Below are 21,056 nucleotides of genomic sequence, written 5' to 3' on the forward strand. Positions count from 1 at the left end.
TAATGGTGCCTGGAAAAAGTTAAACGTCAAAATTTGTTTTCATTTCGATCGTTTTGTTGCGCGATCATTGCACCGAGCTTCTACTCCTGCGTTGGATCAACATGTTGCGTGGCATTCTCGATAAGGGCGATTGTCATCCGCTGCAGTTAATCAGGAAGTGTATCTGCATAATTTTGAACAGGTGGAAGCTCAATCGTTCCCAAAAAGTTTCCCTTCTCCCGGATGATGCGAGGAAGTTAATGTGCGCTTGCTTGGATTTCGAACAGGTGACCCTTTCGCCGAATGAAGCCACTGGTATAGTTCGGAAGGCAGTCAGTTTCCAGCTAACTGACAGCTTCTGAAGTTTCCTGTCGGCAGTTTTCCGCAGTCCCAGTTTGGCACAGATGCATGTTATTCCAATCATCATCGAAACTCGATTTCTGCAGAGGTTGGTCTGTGGTTATTTAGATCGTGGCGCAAACGCCATTATTGACAATATTTTGGGAATACATAAATTTAAAGCGTCTAATTTGACGGCTTCCAGTGCATCGTGAACCGCATTCACTTACTCTTCTCAGTCGGTTGTTCTGTCATTGTTGACCGGTTCATTCAGAGCTGCTGGGCTTAACAGGAAGTTCTGAAATTGGAGTCCTTTTCCTTTCCGTCGACAGTATCGCTACAATTATTCCTCATACTATCGCTAGTTTTATTATTCGACTACCCTTTGGCATTTCCTTGAGATTCTTCGTTTAAAATCTCCAACCGATTTATTTTTTCTCTGTCTCTAGGCGGATCCATATTTTTAGTTTAATTTACAATCAGTAGGGAGCAAAGCAGCAATATATGATTTTGGTTCCCGTTTGAAACCGAACGGTTTTATAATAAAGCACCTTTATGGAGTATTTTGCGGGGCATAAAAAAAATACCGAATAGGTTTATGATTGACTAACTAAACAGTTTCATACAGGGATAGAGTGCTACATTAAATTCATTTTTAAAACCAGACCCGTTTTGACTTTATCGTCAGATTTTAAAAGGTGTTTAAAACAGCAAAATGCTGAACCACTGACCAAGAATGTGTTGCAATTTTAAATGCTGTATTTAAACTAAAAAGATTGCTTATTGCCATTATAAAACAAGAATAAAAAAAAATCAGTGTGAAAGCCAAAAGGCTACTAAATTGTTACTTGGGTAGTGGCCACTCGACCGGGAGTGTTGAAACACCCCCAACAAACAATTCAAAGTCACAAATAAGCATAAACATTGAATATATGCTGTATAACAGTGTACAATGCTGAATAAAACAGGATGTCGAATTATGTGCTGAAAAAAGATCATTGAGATCGGTAGATGCGCCTTTATTCCGCCGTTTGCTCTGATATGATTAATTTCCTTATTAAAAGCTTTATAAACGTTGACTGTCTTCCTTATTCAGAACCAAAAGTTTGATCTAATAACAAACTGAATAAGTGTAATGTGCACATACATTGTCGCTTTAATTCGACTGTTTTCAATTGATTGAATAAAATGCTTTATTAAACGTCTTATAAATGTTTTCTGGCTCCATTATTAGATTTCATTGCATTGCTTTACAATATTGCTGTATAAAGGTGAATACACTCAGCAAAATAGCTCTTATACCACCCAACAAACAATTCAGAGTCACAAATAAGCATATATATGGAATAAATGCTGTATAACAGTGTACAAAGCTGAATAAAAAGAGTTGTCGAATTATGTGCTGAAAAAGCTCATTGAGATCCATAGATGCACATTTATTCAACTGTTTGCTCTGATCTGATTAATTTACTTATTAAAAGCTGTAAAAGTGTTAAATGTCTTCCCAATTCAACGCCAGAAGTTTGATCTAATAACAAACTGAATAAGTGTAATTTGTACATACATTGACACTTTAATTCGACTGTTTTCAATTGATTTAATAACATGCTTTATTAGACGTCTAATAAATGTTCTCCAGCTCCTTTATTAGATTTCATTGCATTACTTTACAATATTGCTGAATAAAGGTGAATACAGTCAGCATAATAGCTATTATACCACTATGCGTCCATGTTGTAATCACATGATTTGTAAATGCATTACAAACGACGTATTAGATTCATTATTCGACAACACTGATTCAATCTAACAACAAGGCGAAATCAGTAGAGTAGTGGTTACCGTTTCCGCTTTTCAATTAGAAGGTCGTGAGTTCAATCCCAAGCTTAACCTTTTTTTTTATTTTTGTTCTACATCTAATTAATTTAAATAGTAATCATCGATCACATGACTCACGATAATGAATGGATTTATCTAGTTAAAAAAATAACCTTCCTTGGGATTGGAGTGGTGAAGAGGTAACATTGGTCTTATGTTAAACAACGATGAATGAATTAATCATTCCCACAGGGCCTTGAAGGAGTTAAAGTTGCGATCGGGAAAGCTGATAGGTATTTACTTTCATGCAAGCTTTTATTGATTATTGAGTTGCCCACATGATGAATTCTAGGATAGCTCAGATGACAAGGCAAGCGGCTGGTGATCGGAAGGTACATGGTTCGAATCCCATACAACGACATGTATAAGTATTTATAAATTTTCTAATATCTGTGTGGTGCGAGCAACGTCAGAAATAATGGATACAATTACACTTAAGAAACACAACCATCCTTCCCTGTCTGTCCCCGTCCCCTCTTATTTTCGGGTTAATTTTCCCACAGTTGAATAATCGTTTAATAAATGTATAATAATGTCTAATTAAACGTTACTTCACATGAGAATCAAGCGTATACAGAGCATCACTGTTTAAAAAGGAAGCAGTGATGTCTAATAAACGCTGAATAATCAAAAAAATTATCGTATGAACTCTGTTACAACCTCATATAAGTCGAATAAAAGCTTCTCGACATACCTTATACAATACCCAAAGTAGGTTCAATGTTGTGGTTGAATAAATTCTCCAGATTTGTGTTAACAAAGCCGGAACAGAAGTTGTTATTAAAAATAGTACAAGTACTATTAAGCATGCAGTTGAATAAAATTGCTAAGAAGTCGTTTCTTCAATAGACGATTGTTTGTTGGGCCCTCCAAAGGCACGCCCCTTTGTCAGTCAAAATTGGATTCCTTAATATTAAAATTAAGGAATGACACGGATAATTACCATGCATCAGAACCCTAGTATTAACCACTTCAACCTAGGGAACAACGAATGGAAGATTAGGAATCACATAGATGCAGACTAACTAACTCGTTATCTGCTATTTATCAGTTTTATCTAGATGAACGCGTTATTGGGATGGTACTAATGGGTATTTTTGGTCGCTATTGAAAATTTAGTCCATTGCTGTATTTAGGTATGGGCCCAAATTAGGGGCATTTAGGCCTACATTACATGCATTTCCCCTAGTTAATAACAATTTTAAAATGGGCTCAAGGTCAAGGAGGAGTTTACAAATGTAAAGTCAATATCTCCATTTCTGTAGCAACAAATTTCACACACAGTTTTCATGTTTTCAAATGTGTTCAAAATGTCACTGGAAACAAAATGTTTTCACAGAATTTCAAATATCTTCAAAATGAAAACAAATTTTCTAATCTGGCATCCCTGTATACTAAATTCAGGATAAGTTTCCTTAAACTTTACCTATTGTATTATTGTAGGTTTTCCAGATAGTTCACAAACTTATATTATACATATTATCTACCTCATCAACCAGGACTTGTATGATCTCTTCAGTAACGAATAGAGTATTTGTACACCAAATGGCAAATCGGTTGGACATGACTCTCTTCGATTTGAATTAAACTTTGCACACACGGCCAATGAGAACGACCCAAATTTAAGTTCAATTTGCTCATAAATCGCAAAAAGTGCTGGAACCAGTGATGCAAAATATCATGACACTCACGTGACCACTCGTCTTCGCATCAACCGACTATCGCTGACAGAACGTTTTGTCACGCAGTGAGAGGTAGAGCCATGGCAAACAACAATCACCAGTAATGGTCGCTGCTCACAAGCAAAACGTTACACTTGCTGCTGATGATGAAAAGCACAACGAAAACAGTGAAGCCTTCTGCAGTACGATCATGAGAAAAGGCGAAACGACAGAACAAAATGAAAACAATGCCTACGCATTCCAAGTTCGTCTCGGTAGGCGTGACTGTGTGAGTTACACACAAAGCAGGCAACATTAAACGGAAGCTGTTGGGCTCACTCACCAACACACTCACATAAGCACGCAAAGCAGCAACTGCTTCAAAACGAGCACAGATGTGTGTCGTGATTGTCGGGAATGACGAGATCGGTGATGGATCACAACCGAAGACGACATTCACCAGCGACATTCGGTATATTTGATCATAATGTCGCCTGAAGCAGTCTTCATAAGTCCCCCGTCTTCGATTTTTTTGTAAAGAATGCTGAAGTAGATCTGGTGCTGTTTGTTAGATGGTATAATGCTTAACAGCATTCAGAAATTTTTGTGGATGTGTCCCTACTAAAGTGCAGCCACCGCTCAAGTAGGTCTACATTTGCGTTTTGCCAAATTGGAAGAGAACTCTGACAGACTAATTGCAGGGTTGTTATTGCAACGCGGAATTCACTATTTTTGCTATTTTCGCAGATTTGGCGTGGTTTTGCTACCAGACATCTTATGGTGCGGATTTAGTGCGGATTTGCTTATCATATTTGTTCTGAAGCGAATTTGGCGCGGATTTGCTTATCAGATTTGTTTTGGCGCGTTTTTATTTTAAAGTTCACGTGGATTCTATTTCAAATTTCTCGTAACAACAAATTCTTCTATAATTATAAATTCGATCTTCCGGTGCACCCATCTTCCAGAGAATCAGCCTTCTAAATGCCTTAGATTGAGCAATGCCTCTTTTGGATTACCCATACAATTCAGAGAAAAAGTACATGTTGCTCACTAGTTTTCTGTTGCAGCGGAACATTGACAACTTCTGGTGCCACCAAATGGCCAATGTGGTAAATAAAATAATGTATGGCACACATTTCGACAGAAGCCTTCCAAAAGCAACACTTATATCGGCCCCCACATAAAAAGGGGGAGGGTCATAAGGAGACGTCTGTTATGTTGTCGTAGAGCATATTGTTTCCCCTTGATGAAACTTCAAGCAGATCGCAAATTAGTTACATCGTCTTCGAGATTGGGGCATTAGAATAAATACAACTTCGTCCCGTTCGGTTAAGGGTTAAAAACATAAATCAGAGATCTTATGTTCGGTTGTGCACCAGTTGATGTTCGCCAAACGGTGGTTGGTTCGAATACAAACGGTTTTTTGTACTCGCTGGTTGTTCAGTATTTCCAGTCGGTTTGCACCTAAAGGCTGACTAAAAGTAAATTGGTACGCCCTTCGCGTGCCGCTAGCACGCCTCTATTGTTGGGAATCAAATATCTTTGACAATGGTTTGTTTACACTTCTATAGAGAACAACTGGTGCAAGTTTGATCAAAGTAGTCGATCGCGTTCAGAAACGTCAAATGGAACTCGAAAGAAGAAAAAATATTGAGCACAAACACCTGGAAAATCCGGAGTGGTCCGGTTCCAAGCTGGCTAAAGTCGAAGACAACATATCAATAAGACTGGCCATTTTCTCAAACGACCGGCATGAGACAGGCACAATCGCGTCATCTGACGTTCAAAGTTAAATGCTCCGAACGAATTGGATAGCAAATGTTCCATCCTCAGAATAAAGGTTTGTGCATTTGCTCATTTTTCTATGCGTTGCTTCCCCCTTCCATCGAGCACAGTGCTACTGTGTATGTCGCTCGGATTCAGGCAAAGTTGCCAGTCCTCTTTACATGTTGTCTTCGCTAAAGTGCTGAAGATGCCGGAAACAACAGTTTGTCGAGTGCTCAAAACCTACAAGGAAACCCTGAGTGTGAAAAAGAATCAGCGGACCTTCGAAAAACTGGAACCAGGGATCGTCAGCTGCGCAGCAAGGTGTTGAGGAGCGTTAAAGCCAACCCCGGTCTTTCGATCCTAGATGTGGCCAGAAGGTACAACGCAAACTTTCAAACGGTGCGGAACATCCTTGCCAGGGAAGGATACAAGTCGTACAAAGCCAGTAAACATCCAAACCGGCACACGAAGCAGAATTCTGTGGTCAAAAAGCGTGCAAGGCTCTTGTACGACCGTGCTTTGACGAAACACAAGGGCTGCACTTTGATCGATGACGAAACATACGTCAAACTCGATTTTAAGCAGCTTCCCGGTCAAGATTTTACATCGCGACTGGACGTGGGGATGTGCCGGGAAGATTCAAGTTCGTGTTTGCCGACAAGTTCGCGAAGAAGGCCATGATTTGGCAAGCGATTTGCAGTTGTGGCCTGAAAACGGAACCATTCGTCACATCCTCGACGATGACATCCCAAGTTTACATCGAAGAACGTCTGAAAAAGCGTGTATTGCCGTTCATCCGCAAGCATGGGGGCAAAGTCATGTTTTGGCCCCAATTTGACCAGCTGCCACTACTCCAAGGTAGTTCTGGAGTGGTATGCTGCCAACAAGATCGATTTTGTCCCCAAACTAATGAATTCTTCGAATTGCCCGGAATTTCGATCAATCGAAAAAATACTGGACAATTTCAAAGCAGCGACTTCGACGAAGCGGCGGGGCAGTCAAGGACATCCAGCAAATGCGGCTAAAATGGAAAAAAAATGTGCTGATTCCGTGCCCGTTTCCACTGTGCGGATGCTGATGTACTCCATCAAGAAGAAGGTTCGATGTTTCTTTCGAACTGGAGAAATGTAACCATCTAATGCTGTAACTTTGAAGTTTTAATAAGTCTTTTTGTGCGTACCAATTTACTTTTAGTCAGCCTTTAGTTCTCAAAAAACATTTCGTTCAAATATACTGAACTTATATAACTCATAAATATAACTTTAGATGCACTGATGCCTAAGGCCGTTCGCAATGCTGAGTTTCAAAATTGTTTAAAACTACTCGGCAATTCTATAATTTAAAACTGTCAAAAATAAAACTGCAACACGATCTATAATCTATGAGCAACGCACAGTTCTAAAAGATGTTTGTAATCATCAAGTTCCATAAACTTTACTGTTCTCTATGAAGTTCATAGAGTTTTTTTTTTGTGAAGCTCTTCGAAACAGAGTTCCATTCGTGTTTCAAACTCACTCAGAATTAAGTCGAGTAGTTGCAAATCTGGTGCAAAATAGTGCTCGAATAATGAAACTGCAACTGAGCATTGCGAGAGGTGCGTTTCTGTTCTAGTTTCAAATTGAAACAGTCCTTATAAAATACAACAGCATTGCGAACGGCCTAAGGATATCGGTTTTTTCTCCTTTATATTTATTTGTAATGCATGCACTAAATGGCTATTTCAGTTCACATGTCACTGATAATTTCATTTACCAACACTGCCAAAATCTGGTGTTCTCCAAAAGTCTTTGCACGCCATGTAAGTTTACTTATTATTATGATTGTTTTTATTAAAGACACTTTCAGCCGTGGGCTGGTTCGTCTCTGAATGCGAGAGTATACCTCATTAGATCCTATGAGTAATAGTTAACCACTTACACGATTCGGCAGTGTTCTGGCCTGACACAATCCAATCACAAACGCTGCTAGCAACAGTCCAACTCGCACCATCATCCTTTTTGTTTGAATCCTTCTTCCGCGTGATATCCTTTCTTCTGAGCGAATCGATTTGCACTACCAATTTCACCAATTCACAGTTTCCTCGGTTATCACACAGCACAGCACAGGATCTAGAGACACACACACGATTAATTAATCACACGTTCCAATCAAAAGCGCACCCACAGTTGAATTGTCACTGCTGCCCGGTGGTCAATACTATTATGTGCAAAATTTTCGCCATACAAATTAATTTATAGTGAAATTGGTTGATCAAAGGGCACTCGGGGGTGGTTGGGTGTTTTCGGCGCTTCTTCACTCGTATATCGCTTTCTTCGTGCGTCATTTGATCGTGTATATGTTTCCGTTGTCACATAGCCATCAAAAGTAGGTACCGTACTGCATCGAATGTCGGTCGGGTTTTTTTTTCAATCTGTACATTACATTACTTTATTCAATGTTGTATCTACTTTGTAACACAATTTGATGAACATGGGCTATACTATACGATCAGGCATGGAAAATCATTTACATTCATTTCATGCAATCATTAACATTCATTTGCCCCTAACTTTTTTCATCAACAGCAATCCACAATATGATGTTCAAAGCTTTATTAGCTTTTTTTATTAGCTGCAACTTTTGCACATAACTCAAATCTGTACCTCTTACGCATCACGAATTAGAGCGGGCAGAACTTGTTACTGTTTTTCAGTGAATGTAAAATACATTCACTGAAAAACAGTAGTGGATTCTGTTCGCTCTGGTTCGTCATAAATAAAAGATAAGGATTTGAGTTGTAAACAAAAGTTTTAGCTAATAATAAAACCTACAAAAGTTTCATAAATCATTTTGCGGAATTCTGTTGATGAAAAAAGTTAAGGGCAAATGAATGTAAATGAATGCACGAAATGAATGCAAATGATTTTCCATGCCTGTATACGATTATTATAAAATTTACCCGATAATCGCCCTTTTTGCGATATAAGGTAAATATAGGGTTTCCGAACTTGATATCAGTGGTATAGCCGCCTTATATAGCAAAAAGGGCGATTAAATGTTTTGTTGGTTACTTGGGTAGGGTGGTGCAAAACGTAAATTTTGCTTCACCGAAAGCTCAATCGATTCTAAATTCTACCCTTTAAAGTAATATGGAAAAAGTGGTCTTTTTGGTTCATAAATGCAATTTCCTCAGCTACAACTTTGCTCAAGAACACTTTTTGATTGAACGTCAGGATAATTAGTTATTAATTAACTAGAAAAATTATGTTCTTCAGACATGCTCCATCAACTGCTCATCAGGCAACATTGGTGTAAAAGAATAGGACAAATAAAATCCAGTCTACTATGCCATAGTGCAAAATGCAGTGTTGCCCTGAAAGCAGACTTTTGATCATATCAGAAAGTTATCGGTTCCGAAATCAATCAATAACTAATTATCCTAACGTTCAATCAAAAAGTTGTTATTGAGAAAATTTTCTATAAGATTGCAAACACGTTATTCATTCAAGCAGAAGGCTAGGAGGAGAACACCTAAAAGTTTACTTTTCCCATAGTAATTTTCTTATAAACTTAAAAGGGACCATGCAGCATGACATCGCAACCAAATGAGCTAAAATTTTGTGAAAATTATCAGAACCTGATTTAGAACCGAATGAGCTTGGTGGAGCAAAATCGATATTTTGAACCACCCTAATATTTACCTTTAATCATTAACTTTTACAAGTGTTCGGATTTCGGTGCCTTACGGTATCTACCCACCACTTGAGCGCACACACTCTGGTAAAGCGCCGCCGGTAGATACCGGCCCGAAGGAAGAAGAAAGCATTCCAACGCTAGCCGATCGGGAGTGGGTGGCGACCAGCAGATGGTGACTGAATGCATAAATGCTAAAGCTATCAGACCATGCATGTTGAGTGCTGATGAGAATGATCAAATAAATGTATTTACAGCAGAACTTAGCTATTTGTCGTATTCAGTACGATATTTAAGATGGGTTTCTAAGTTCATTAATACTCGGTGATTTTATCTGTGATGAATTCTTTTAAGGCTCATTTACAAAATAAAACTTAAACCAAAGATAAATGTGTTACTTCAAACGTAAATTTGTTTAGTTTGCTGGATCGCAGTTCGCAAATGAACATCGCCATCAGATAGATTAAAATTACCCTAACCTTCCTCATCTTATTGGCTGTTTGACGCTTCTTATGCGAGCGTTTTGCCCGAAAGATTTCCTCGACCGGACAGGAAATCGAACTTGCACTCTCCGGCTTGATAATACCTTGTGCCTTAGCTGACTAGGCTATCTGAGGCCTCATCCTGATTTTGCCGTATATTGTTCCGATTTAGGAAATACTATGCAGCAAATGGCAAAATTATGTTGATGAATGGTCCATCCAAGATGTCGAAAATTCTTCTTTCTTCCTTTGCTTTATTATAGAAACTTTCAGCCGTTAGATGGTTCGTTTCTTTAATGTCGAAAATTATTAGGGTTAAATACCCCATTTCCGGCCTATTAAGCACAACCCGCACTTAGTCATTCTTAATCTAGATCAGTTTAGCACCAAACAGAATGTTATTATCACTGATGGCTTCCAAATTTATTTACCTTTCCGTACGTACCATAAGATTTGAAAACGAGAAACCAATCGTTGAGATATTGTCAAAAGTCCAACACTGCTTCTTGACGCCAAACTCGGCCTAACGCATTGAAACGCAATTGAAACGCCAATGAATTCACTTCGGCTTATCGGATGAAGATAAAAATGGATTCGGTCGGAGCGCTTCTTCTGTTTTTGGGAATAATGGGTGCAAACTTTCATACCACGCGTTCTCATTGACTTCGTTCGGTAGCTTATTAACTAAAGTATCGTACCAAACGCATAATTGACTTGTTAACTCTGAAATAATGGATTTATTTGAAGTTTTCTTCTCGATAGGCCCAAAATGGGCGATTAGGCCGAAGTAGTTCTCTACCCTACTACAATATGTCCCGAAAATGTATCACAGAATGAAAATACTGCTATGATAAATATTGAACTACTCATGACTTCTGCTGAAAATGTTTATGTTTTTGAAGAACATCTCATGTGAAAAATCGAGTCAACTCTTCACAACTCGATGTGCACTAACTCGATATCGAGTTATTATAACTCGATCTATTATCTATAATAGATCTATAGTAAACATTAATTTCAGGGCTACTGTGATATCGATTTTGTATGAGATTGTTATTCTATAACTCGATAATTCCCTTGAATGGTTCTATGGCCCCTTGAATATTGAGTTGTAGAGAGTTCACTGTATGTCCAAGGTATGCCGTAGGTCACTAGACCGAATGGGGCATGCATAATTTTTAAAAGTAAAAGATTTAATATTCATTGGAATCTTTTTCAACTTTCACTAGGCCTCAAGATTTTTACCAAATAAGGGTGCCATCTTGATGATTCTGGGACTTAGAATACATATGTTAAAATTTCATAGAATTGTACTTTTTTAAGATTTTGATATTTTTGAGAATTTTAGTAAGAATTCCATATGAATTATGAGGAGAATTAAAAAAATGATGTTTCCGGGTTTTATGAGTTTTGAGATGGAGTGATTTTTTGGCGTTGTGAGTGTGAGTGTGTGGAAATGCATTAGAATGTCAAGCATTAAATGTATTTGCAAATTTATTGAGATTTGAGAATGATTTTCCGAAAACTGATCCCCGTAATTCACAACAATCACCCAAGAGCCAAATTTATTTTTGCCGCTGTTTGAGGTCCTTAAAAACTAGTTATTCTTAAATACAAAATCCCGAAAAAAACAGGTTGATGATGGCTTCATCGACGGCGCATGACCGAATGTGACTTATTTTGCCACGTTTTCCCTAAATTTACCATTATTCTGAGGAAATTCTCGTTTAATGTGTGGGGAAGGTGCTGCCAAGGGGGGGAGGTGGCTGTCAAATACGAACAATCGTCGCCTACCTCGCATGACTAAAGCCCTACAGTAAAAGTATGGACGTCTGTCAAAAGTTGTTCCAATCGAACCGTCAAAATGCACCGCTTTGCTCGATTGGAACAGCTTTTTTCAGTTTTGTGGTGACAGTCGTCCATACTTTTACTGTAGGGCTTTACGCATGACTGGTTCCAAACGTAAACAAGCCATAAGAAACCTATAGAGATTGCTAAAGTATGATTGTGTAAGTGATTTGTTTTCATCGGGAAAATTTTCCGCTATGAAGTTTTTTTTCCCGATGAAAACATTTTGCGTATACGTATACTTGACGCACACTACGTACGACAAACGTCAGCAATCTCTATAGCGTTTGTTTACGTTTGGAACCAGTTTCATACAAGAATGATCAGTAGGCTGATTTGACAGCACGTCCCCCCCAGGAAAATCCACGAACCTCTCATTTTATCTGTCAAACTTTCATAGTGAATCCTAAGAGGTAGAGGAGACAACCGGCTTCTTACTCTTTTATCTATATCTCTATCTTACGCACTACAAATCAACCAATCACGAGCTGTTTCGCTTTTGACAGAAAAGTGGTTCGTTTTCGCCCCCGTATCATAGAGTCTAAGACTAGTAGGTCCCGAAGAAACGTGCTCAACTTTTTGGCTCAGCTCTGGTACTATCTGCGGTCCCAAGCTAATCGATTCACCCGTCGAAACATAGGAAAATCCACTAACCCCTCATTTTATCTGTCAAATTTTCATAGCGAATCAAAACAAACATAGTGTAGTAGTAGAATTTCGACTAGAATGGGATACGTTAATCGATTTGCTTGGGATCAATAAGCTAGTCAAGTAGTGAGCCAATTTAAAATCGTTAGTTTCCATCGGTTGGTAATATTGCACAACAAGCGGAATGACCAATCAATAATATTCAACAACATTTTTTGTCTGTATTCGTCAGATTAGTAATGGACCAATTTTGTCGGCCCCTCCGCGCATCAGACTTTTATCATTGAATCACTTCTTAAAATCGTTATTCCAAATAATTCTTATTCATTCTCATAAGACCACTGGAAAAGCGCATGGGTTTCGTAGAACATTAGAAAAGATTTTCAAAAAGGAGCTGACAAAATTGGGTCATTACTGTATATGGCTCTAGTGGGATGCCTTATCCAGCTTTCCATGCTCGGTAATGGCGGCCTGTTTGTATGAATAAATGTATCCTTCACTGTGATTTTTGACACTAACTGGAGGGCGTATGTTGTTCCATTTTCTTCTGTTCCTGGAAGAGGGAAAGGGAGGGGTCGAAATTTGAACATCCAGATAGTGTCAAAAAGCACAGAGAAGGATACATTTATTCATACAAACAGGCCGCCATTACCGAGCATGGAAAGCTGGATAGTCGCTATATTTATAGTCTAGCGGATAGAATTTCGGTCTATCAAAAAGCGGAACGAATTCAATATATTGTAGACCAACAATTGAAAAGGAACTATGTATCAACTTTTATAAACAAACCGTTGATTATTCATCATCGGATAGGGGAAACTTTCCCCAGCCCAAAGATGGTTTAAGTTTGCGTAGGCGAGCCTTGAGTCACGAGAAAAGGGTTTCCGAAGTTTTGTTCGCAATAGATGACGTGCTCTTTTCTGTTGTTGGTCATGATTTGCTCGATTGGTTCCGCTATTCGACAGCTGAATTGGTTTCAGAGATTCTATCCGCCAGACTATGAATATAGCGACTATAGGATGCCTTCCCGATCAGAAGGGCATAACAAAATTATAACACAATTATATCAATGGTTGATATTTATATCAACGTGTGTTATATTTTGAGATATTAATGAAAAGGGGTTTGTGCGAAGTTTCTCATTAAATCAGAATTATAACAAAGTCAGTTTTAATTACTATCAATACATAAAATATGTATTAATGATTCCAAAATATATGTTTATTCGCTATTTTCTGTTTCTAAGTGACGATCATTAGAGGCATCTGTGTATAAATAGTAAGAAATGATAAAATTTTCGAATGTTTTGAAAAAAAAAAGATTGTTTGAATCATAAACGGCTATATCGCGAATTTCTTCAGTAATAACCGGTGTCTCGTATTCAGTTTTTTTTTGTTGGAGTGTTTCAAAAAATATTATCTGATTTGCTGCTCTATGGGAAAAGTAACCAAAAAGTCCGTTCAAATTGATCCACAGTTTTCCACAGGTTCAGGTTCAGGTTGTGGAGTAGCTACATATCTTAAAATAAAATAGGTTGTTGTGCTGCCATTATTGAACAAGAATACGACATACCCATCATGACAATTCACGCAAAAATAAACCCTTTCGGAGCTGGGAAAGCATTAGTAAAAGTGATAAAGCTTTCGGGAAAAGTTTTGCCTATCGTGAAAACATTCAACATTTTCATAAAGTCTTCGAAACCTTCTTGGGTAAGCTTGTGACTTATATAAAAATTCAGTGCCATAAACATTATGTTTTTGACACGAATGTTGTCATGAAATTTTGCCGATTGATCGTAAATCGAAGGCTCCTGAAAAAAGATAGGATGTTCTCAGTCTTGTCTACCTTGAATAAATAAGATAATAAATACCGATCTGGAACATCGTTCGACGTATCCTTCGAAGAATTCTGCTTGCATAAAATCTTCCGATTTTTCTGATTCGTCATCAGAAAACTCTACCGACCACGATCCGAAAAAGATTGGCAACCTACTGATTCTGAACCAGATGATGAATGAAATTCCATCACCATAGGAATCTCATGATTTGATGAAAGATCCTCTATTATATCTAATTTTGTAATAATTTTGATATAATCATATCAACGTCTGTTATACCCTCCCCTTGGCTAGTTTTTGCACCTTGCTGTTGGTGGGCGGGCTTAATTTCATGCAAGTGGAGTGTTGGAGACGGTAGGTTTATGGTCGGCATTGCTGGCTCATGCCGCGATAGAATGGCGTCATGGGCAGGTAATGGGGATTACTAAGCTTCCCCTCTCTGATAAACCACTGCATGAGAGAACCAAAGATCTAGTCTAGCAGTGATAGTATCACACTTGTTACTCCTTTTATTGAGAGCCGCGTCGTAGTACGCTAACGTATAGGCACTGACGTTGGGTGTGATACTGGCGGGTTTTGCCGCAAATCACTCTTATTTTTATTTATTTTTACGCAGATAGATTTATTTGGGTTTGCAAGGGAATTATACTATTGAAATATTTCAGAAAGTGCCCAACGGTGCTCCTTCTATTAGCGTGACAAGCTTTCATTGTTGTTTTCATTGAAGTATTACTCAGGAAACAATGTTAAACATCATTTTTGTACATGGTATTGTAACTAATCTTATATGTGCTTCATTTTGATTTGGGATAAGTGTTTGAACTATGGCTCGGGATTTCCACTGTGGTGTGCTTCTAATGTGACATACCCATATGTATTTTTGTGGTGCCACATAGTGGAAACGTGAGAGCGTAATTGGAACATTTACCCTATACAATATACAATTTAAAATTTGCTTGGAAACTAACTTCAAAGTGAAGCATTTTAGTCACTTGAAGGTGTCATCTGGGACGAACAAAGATATAATTTATATATGTAAAAGCCAGAAGTACTTGAAACACGTTAAATTGTAGTTTAAAAGCATGGGCTATGATTGTGTAGGTAGATTAGAGATTTCAGTTATTTATTAAATAAACTTCAATTATAGAATTCAAAAAGTTAATTAACATAAGAGATAGGACGCGGGGGGTCCGCTTAGGGAGGCGACTAGCCTATGAAGTTGTATAATAAATCTTCCTTTCTGTATTTGTTAATTACAGACAATGTCAATAGCGAAAGTCATATCTTCTACCAGGCGCTTACGAACAAGTGAAGTTTTAGGAAAGATGTGTTAAATATGTTGATAGGTTTGAAATAAGAATTAGGATTGTTGTGCTTTAGTTTTCGGTAAGGTATGATGTGTCAACAAAGCCCTTTTGAGCAAATTTTCAAACATCAAATTGATTGAGTGATTTATTGAAAGACATTGCGTTGCGAAAATTGACAAGTCATACATCTAACATAGTAGTAGTAGCAGTGTCGCATAATCTTATCACAATTGCTGCAAATTGTGCTAGAGGGGCCGGCAGGGCTGAATACGGATCAAAACTAACATAACTACTAACACTAAAATGATCCCGGTACTAACACTTATCAATTGCACTTTTAGTTATATATTAGTTTTATTTTTTTTCTACTAAGTCATCTATGCTTCTTTCTATTGTTTGGATAAAGTACTTTTAATACTAATCTACCTTTATGTATGTTTTACTCCCTTTTAACTCATTATCTTTATGAATGGCGAATCATATGACGTGAGACACGTACAAGCTGGAACTCAAAGAATTACTTCGAACAGGATGTCAAACAAATTCAGGACCAATCCAAATGAGACCAGAAACCAACAAGGCATCGGGGAGTTATATATTCTGGGAGAGGTATTTGATAAATAATCAAAAAGTGGTAAGTTAAAATCAGAGCCAAGGATCATGAGAGGTAATTGTCAATAATTAATCAATTAGTAGAATTCTCGATAACTTTTTCAAGGGAGCGTATCGGCTTTTGTAGGCGGTGCGTTTGGTCGTTGATTTGGCTTAACTGGTGGCTCGCCCACGCGGGCTGGCACTATCATCAGATAGGGGAAATTTTCCTCTACCTGCTGGTGGTGTTGATAAGCGTGTGCGAGCTGCCGGTTGCGCCGGATCGACGATGGGATGCATTGTTTGCAGGAGCTGGTGCTTCCCTTTGAAAAAGTAATCGAGAAATAACCATATTATCCTGTAATTCATATTACTATTTTTATATATCAATGAAATTAATCATGACAGAGTAACAGATGGGGAAGGACAATAGACACAAGTTGACACACTAAACAAGACAAGTGGGGGTTAATACACAAGACAAAATGACAAAATAAGTGACGACAGAAGACAAGACTGGGACAAAAATCAACCTTTTAAAAAAACAAGAATGCGCAATTATATTATCAAAACTATTTGGATCAGCACAAAAACAACAGTGACCAAACGGGCACCATAGCCTAGGAACGTCTGTGTGTTGATTTAAAATAGAGGCTCATAGAAGCAAAATTTATCAATAAAAGGGGTCCAGTGTAGAGTTTTAGCAAGTTGCTGCCACTGTGACTAGAAAAAAAAAAAAAAAAAAAAAAAAAAAAAAAATCATATCAACGTCTGTTATAATTTTGCTACCACTAGACGAATTTTTGTCATGATTTTTGTTATTTTAACAACGAACCAGTCAATGTTTATAACACGTTCTGTTACATTTTTTTGTTAAATAAATAACTCCAGTTGTTATAATTTTATTATGCCCTTCTGATCGGGTTGGTCCCTTTATCATTCTCAAGAGCTGACATCTACTAAATTGACCACTTTGTCAAGCAGTTTTGGCGTGACTTTCTACCAGCGATTCCACAAAACTGAACTAACTAATTTCTATTTTTTTATGAAATGCACAAATGATGGTTACTTTTCTCGTGGTTCTAGAAGAAAAAATCTCAAAATAATGTTTTATTTCAAAGTTTGAGTGGCAGTAAACGTCATTTTAACTGCTCGAATGAAGTGGTTAATTGACTTGAAATAGAACTGGCATCACTGATAAGTTCGAAATGTAGTGGCATGACAAATGAAAGCACATAGACTTCTTTGACGTTTATTAAATGCACAAGTATTAGTGCAGAACTCGGGGTAAATTATAAGTATTAGTGCAAGAAAACCTTTGAATTTACCCAAAGTTCTGCAATAATACTTGTGCAATTCACAAACGTTTTATGAAACTATGGAACCATAAGATATTATGATGGTATTGTGTATGTGTAAGTAACACGAAAATATTGTAAAGTTTGTGTTTGACACATAAAACCTGTAAATTTAGCTTTGACAGAGTAACAATAAGCGACTTTCTGATCACTTCTTCGCGAAGAGTGACGAGCGAAGAGTGGGTGAGATACTTAAATGACAAAATCGCTTATTGCGACTCGATTAGCTTGGGACCGAAGATAGTACTAGAGCTGAGCCAAAAAGTTGAGCACGTTTCTTCGGGACCTTCTGGTCTTAGGCTGTGTTCCATTTGGTGCATTTTCACTTAAATTTGACACTTCGAAAATAAATTAAGATGTTCGAAAATTCCTCTGTGATTGATCGGCCGATTTTCGAGCAGGTGTGCGTCAAAATTGATTCCTTGTCTGTCAGAAATAAGTCTGGTACAATAGCAAGTTTATTTGAAAATTTTCCATCTGTCAAATTTAAGTAAAAAAATCGCCAAATGGAAAACAGCCTTAGAGCTACCTCTATGGTACCCTCATGTTTGCCACAGGTGAAGAAAATATGCTCCGACAGTCTCTTGTTGAACCAATCGACTTAAATCCGTCATTTTTATTGATCTATATTAAATTGCCATTTACTCCAGGTATCCTCAGCTAGCTAACGCCACTAAATTCTTGTTTTTGCATTGCTCCCCGTTACATTATAGCCGCAGAATCCATCTCAAATTTAAAATATGTTAAGTCAAATTCGAAAACGCGTTACTCATGACCTCGGAGTGGTCGTGAATTACCAGGCATTCTGAAATGGGTCACTGGAGCTGCAATAGAGCTAACACCTTCTAACTCCCGGACTAAACCTGCTTTAATTTAAGGGTAATAAAAAGCAGTTTTCTTCCATAATAACACTGCCGGACAATGGGTGTTAGATTGTACACACACACACACACACACACACACACACACACACACACACACACACACACACACACACACACACACACACACACACACACACACACACACACACACAAATTCGAAAACGCGTCACTCATAACCTATTTTGTTTTTTTTTATGTATCGGCATAAGGAAATTGGCCGGCGCCGGTGGTGTTGTGGTAAGCGTGACTGCTTTCTAACACCCCAATGGGTCTGGGTTCAATCCCAGCCGAGGTCGGTGCGATTTTTCTGAGGCATAAAAATCTCTGGTCACGTCTTCCTTCGGAAGGGAAGTAAAGCCGTTGGTCCCGGCCCATGTGTGTTGTGAATGGGTGCGATATCTTATGCAGGTGTGGAAGCTGCCTTCCTGTACATTCGGTTGTCGTCAATGGATGGCAATCGATGTCCGTCAATGATTGGCACTAGATTGCGGAACAGAGACCGACGTTAAATAAAGGAAAAAAAGAAAGAATAAGGAAATTGGAGAGAAAAAATAACTCAGTCTACGAGTAAAAATGTATTCGATTTTCTTCATACTTTAGCAGATTTTTGAGGAAAATCGAGGAAATTTACTCAGTCTATGAGTGATCTGCGAGTTTTGCGAATTTAAGTCAGATTCAACGGACGAATACACCGACGCGATATTTTTAGTGCATCGAAAATTATGAGAGGCGTTAGTTAGAAAAGTTATTTAATCTACCAAAACGGATTGGATAGAAGGGAACCGAACTCTATTGTATTTACCTTAAAATGACAATTGAGTTCAAACTTATGCTTGATTGAAGCGTTGATCTTTAAGGATTAGATGATGTAGAATAAACTGATAACATGGTGGATAGCGATTCCAATTCTAGTATAGTTTTCAAAGTGGTTCAATCAATTGGATCGCTAGGAAGCAGCAATGCATTAGCTTGTAGTCAATAGATGCACATACCAAAAAATTATGAATTTTAATGGTGATGTAAATATCCATGCATGCTAAAATTGAAGCATGTAAACTTCCTTTTCACGTAAACTACCAACTTGCAAGAAATATAGCTTACAAAGATGGATGGTTGCATACAGTATTCAGAATATTTCATTAAATGACTCATAAATTTACACGATCTGTAATGTGAATTTGTATGATATGTGACGCTCCATTTATGTGCATCATAGTGACAGAAATTTACACTACTTTTTTGAACTGTGCAGAGTACGTATTTCGAGTACAGTCTCTTACAGCTACCTAGTTAATGTACAGCATCGACCAGGAGGTCACTGACCCAGTGACGAGGCACGATTAGAACCATTGTCATGCTGTCATCTAAAATTACAGGGAGTCAACGGATCAAGACATCGATACTCGGTTCAACCAACCGGTGGAAACTCACGATTTTAAATTAGCTCACTAATTGACTAGCCTATTGGTCCCAAGCAAATCGATTAACGTACCCCATTCTAATCGAAATTCTAGTACTACACTACACACTAAGATTATTTTACCGAAATCTGTGAAATTTTACCGAAATCTCAACAGCTGAACGTTCGGTAAACAGTTCGGTGATTTTTCACAGATTTCTGTGATTTTTCATAGATATTCGTTGAAAAATTACAGGAAAATTGTGAAAAATCCCAGAACTGTTTCCGAACGTTGAGATTTCGGTAAAATTTCACAGATTTTGTTTTATGTTTGTTTTGATTCGCTATGAAAGTTTGACAGATACAATAAGAAGATCGTGGATTTTCCTATGTTTCGAGGGGTGCATCGATTAGCTTGGGACCATAGTACCAGAGCTGAGCCAAAAAGTTGAGCACATTTCTTCGGGACCTTCTAGTCTTAGAGTTACCTCTATGGTTCAACTTTGAACGAGAACTGGTGCAATTGATGTCAGGTGCTGTAACACGAAATGATCCTTATAAGCTCATAAAACACCAAACACCAACACTAATTTCTTCACAACAAGCAAAATATTGTCACGGCAACAAGGCGGTGTCTCTAAAATTCCACAAATTTGAAATCATTACCATTTGTTGCCTAGGCTCATATTTTGATGCTATGAGTTAAACTGGAGGGAGGTCTTAAGAATATTGAATATATTTTTTCAAAATTCAGCATTCTAATGGGACAACACAATGCAGGTACCCACATGACTTGGTATTTTTCAAATGTAACACCATTCCTGGGTTGAACTCATTAGTCGTAGTATACACCGAAAAAAGATTTCATGTAGCTTCCATTGGAAACGCAAATGATTTTCATCCATGAACAAAATTAATGGAATTCATCTGAATTTCACATAACATTTATGCGATCACGTTAATTTTATATGATTTTTCATATGAATTTCATCGGCCTCATAATATGCATGTGATTTCGTGGTGGGATTTTGAGCTATGTGGTCACATGAAAGTTATGTGAAATTCACATGATTTTCATCCATTAGATATGTGATACATTTTTTGAGTATAGAACCATAGTAAAAATAAATCAAACTGAACATTACATTAGGTCCTAAATAACATTGACAGATTTTCTTGGTCGTCTTTCTCTCTGCATCTTCACGGCCTTGTTAAGACATTCCCAGCTCTTTTCAGCACATAGATCGATGAAAGAAGCTATTATCTACCTTCTAATACGATAAACACGACAAGAAACGGTTCTGTATACAAGTTATTAACGAAAGAGAAAGTCGATGAAGAGAATCCATCAATGTTACTTTGGACGTAATGCATCGTTCAGCTTGAAATGTCATGACTACTCTAAT

General features: G+C 37.8%; 1 protein-coding gene across 1 annotated transcript in view; it reads right to left on the bottom strand.

Annotated features, from left to right (window-relative positions):
• The window catches only part of LOC135698126 (uncharacterized), a 29,887-nt gene extending 22,049 nt beyond the window's left edge, over positions 1-7,838 (bottom strand). Inside the window, exon 1 of the mRNA XM_065218011.1 lies at positions 7,542-7,838. Within this exon, the coding sequence (XP_065074083.1) occupies positions 7,542-7,616 (75 nt within the window). The 5' untranslated portion in view covers positions 7,617-7,838. The remainder of the gene's footprint in view (positions 1-7,541) is intronic.
• Between the last annotated feature and the right edge of the window lie 13,218 nt (positions 7,839-21,056).

The sequence above is a fragment of the Ochlerotatus camptorhynchus genome, unplaced genomic scaffold (assembly GCF_037179485.1).
Source record: "Ochlerotatus camptorhynchus isolate MF236.1 unplaced genomic scaffold, CSIRO-AGI_Acam_v1.1 ptg000082l, whole genome shotgun sequence".
Taxonomy (NCBI): domain Eukaryota; kingdom Metazoa; phylum Arthropoda; class Insecta; order Diptera; family Culicidae; genus Ochlerotatus; species Ochlerotatus camptorhynchus.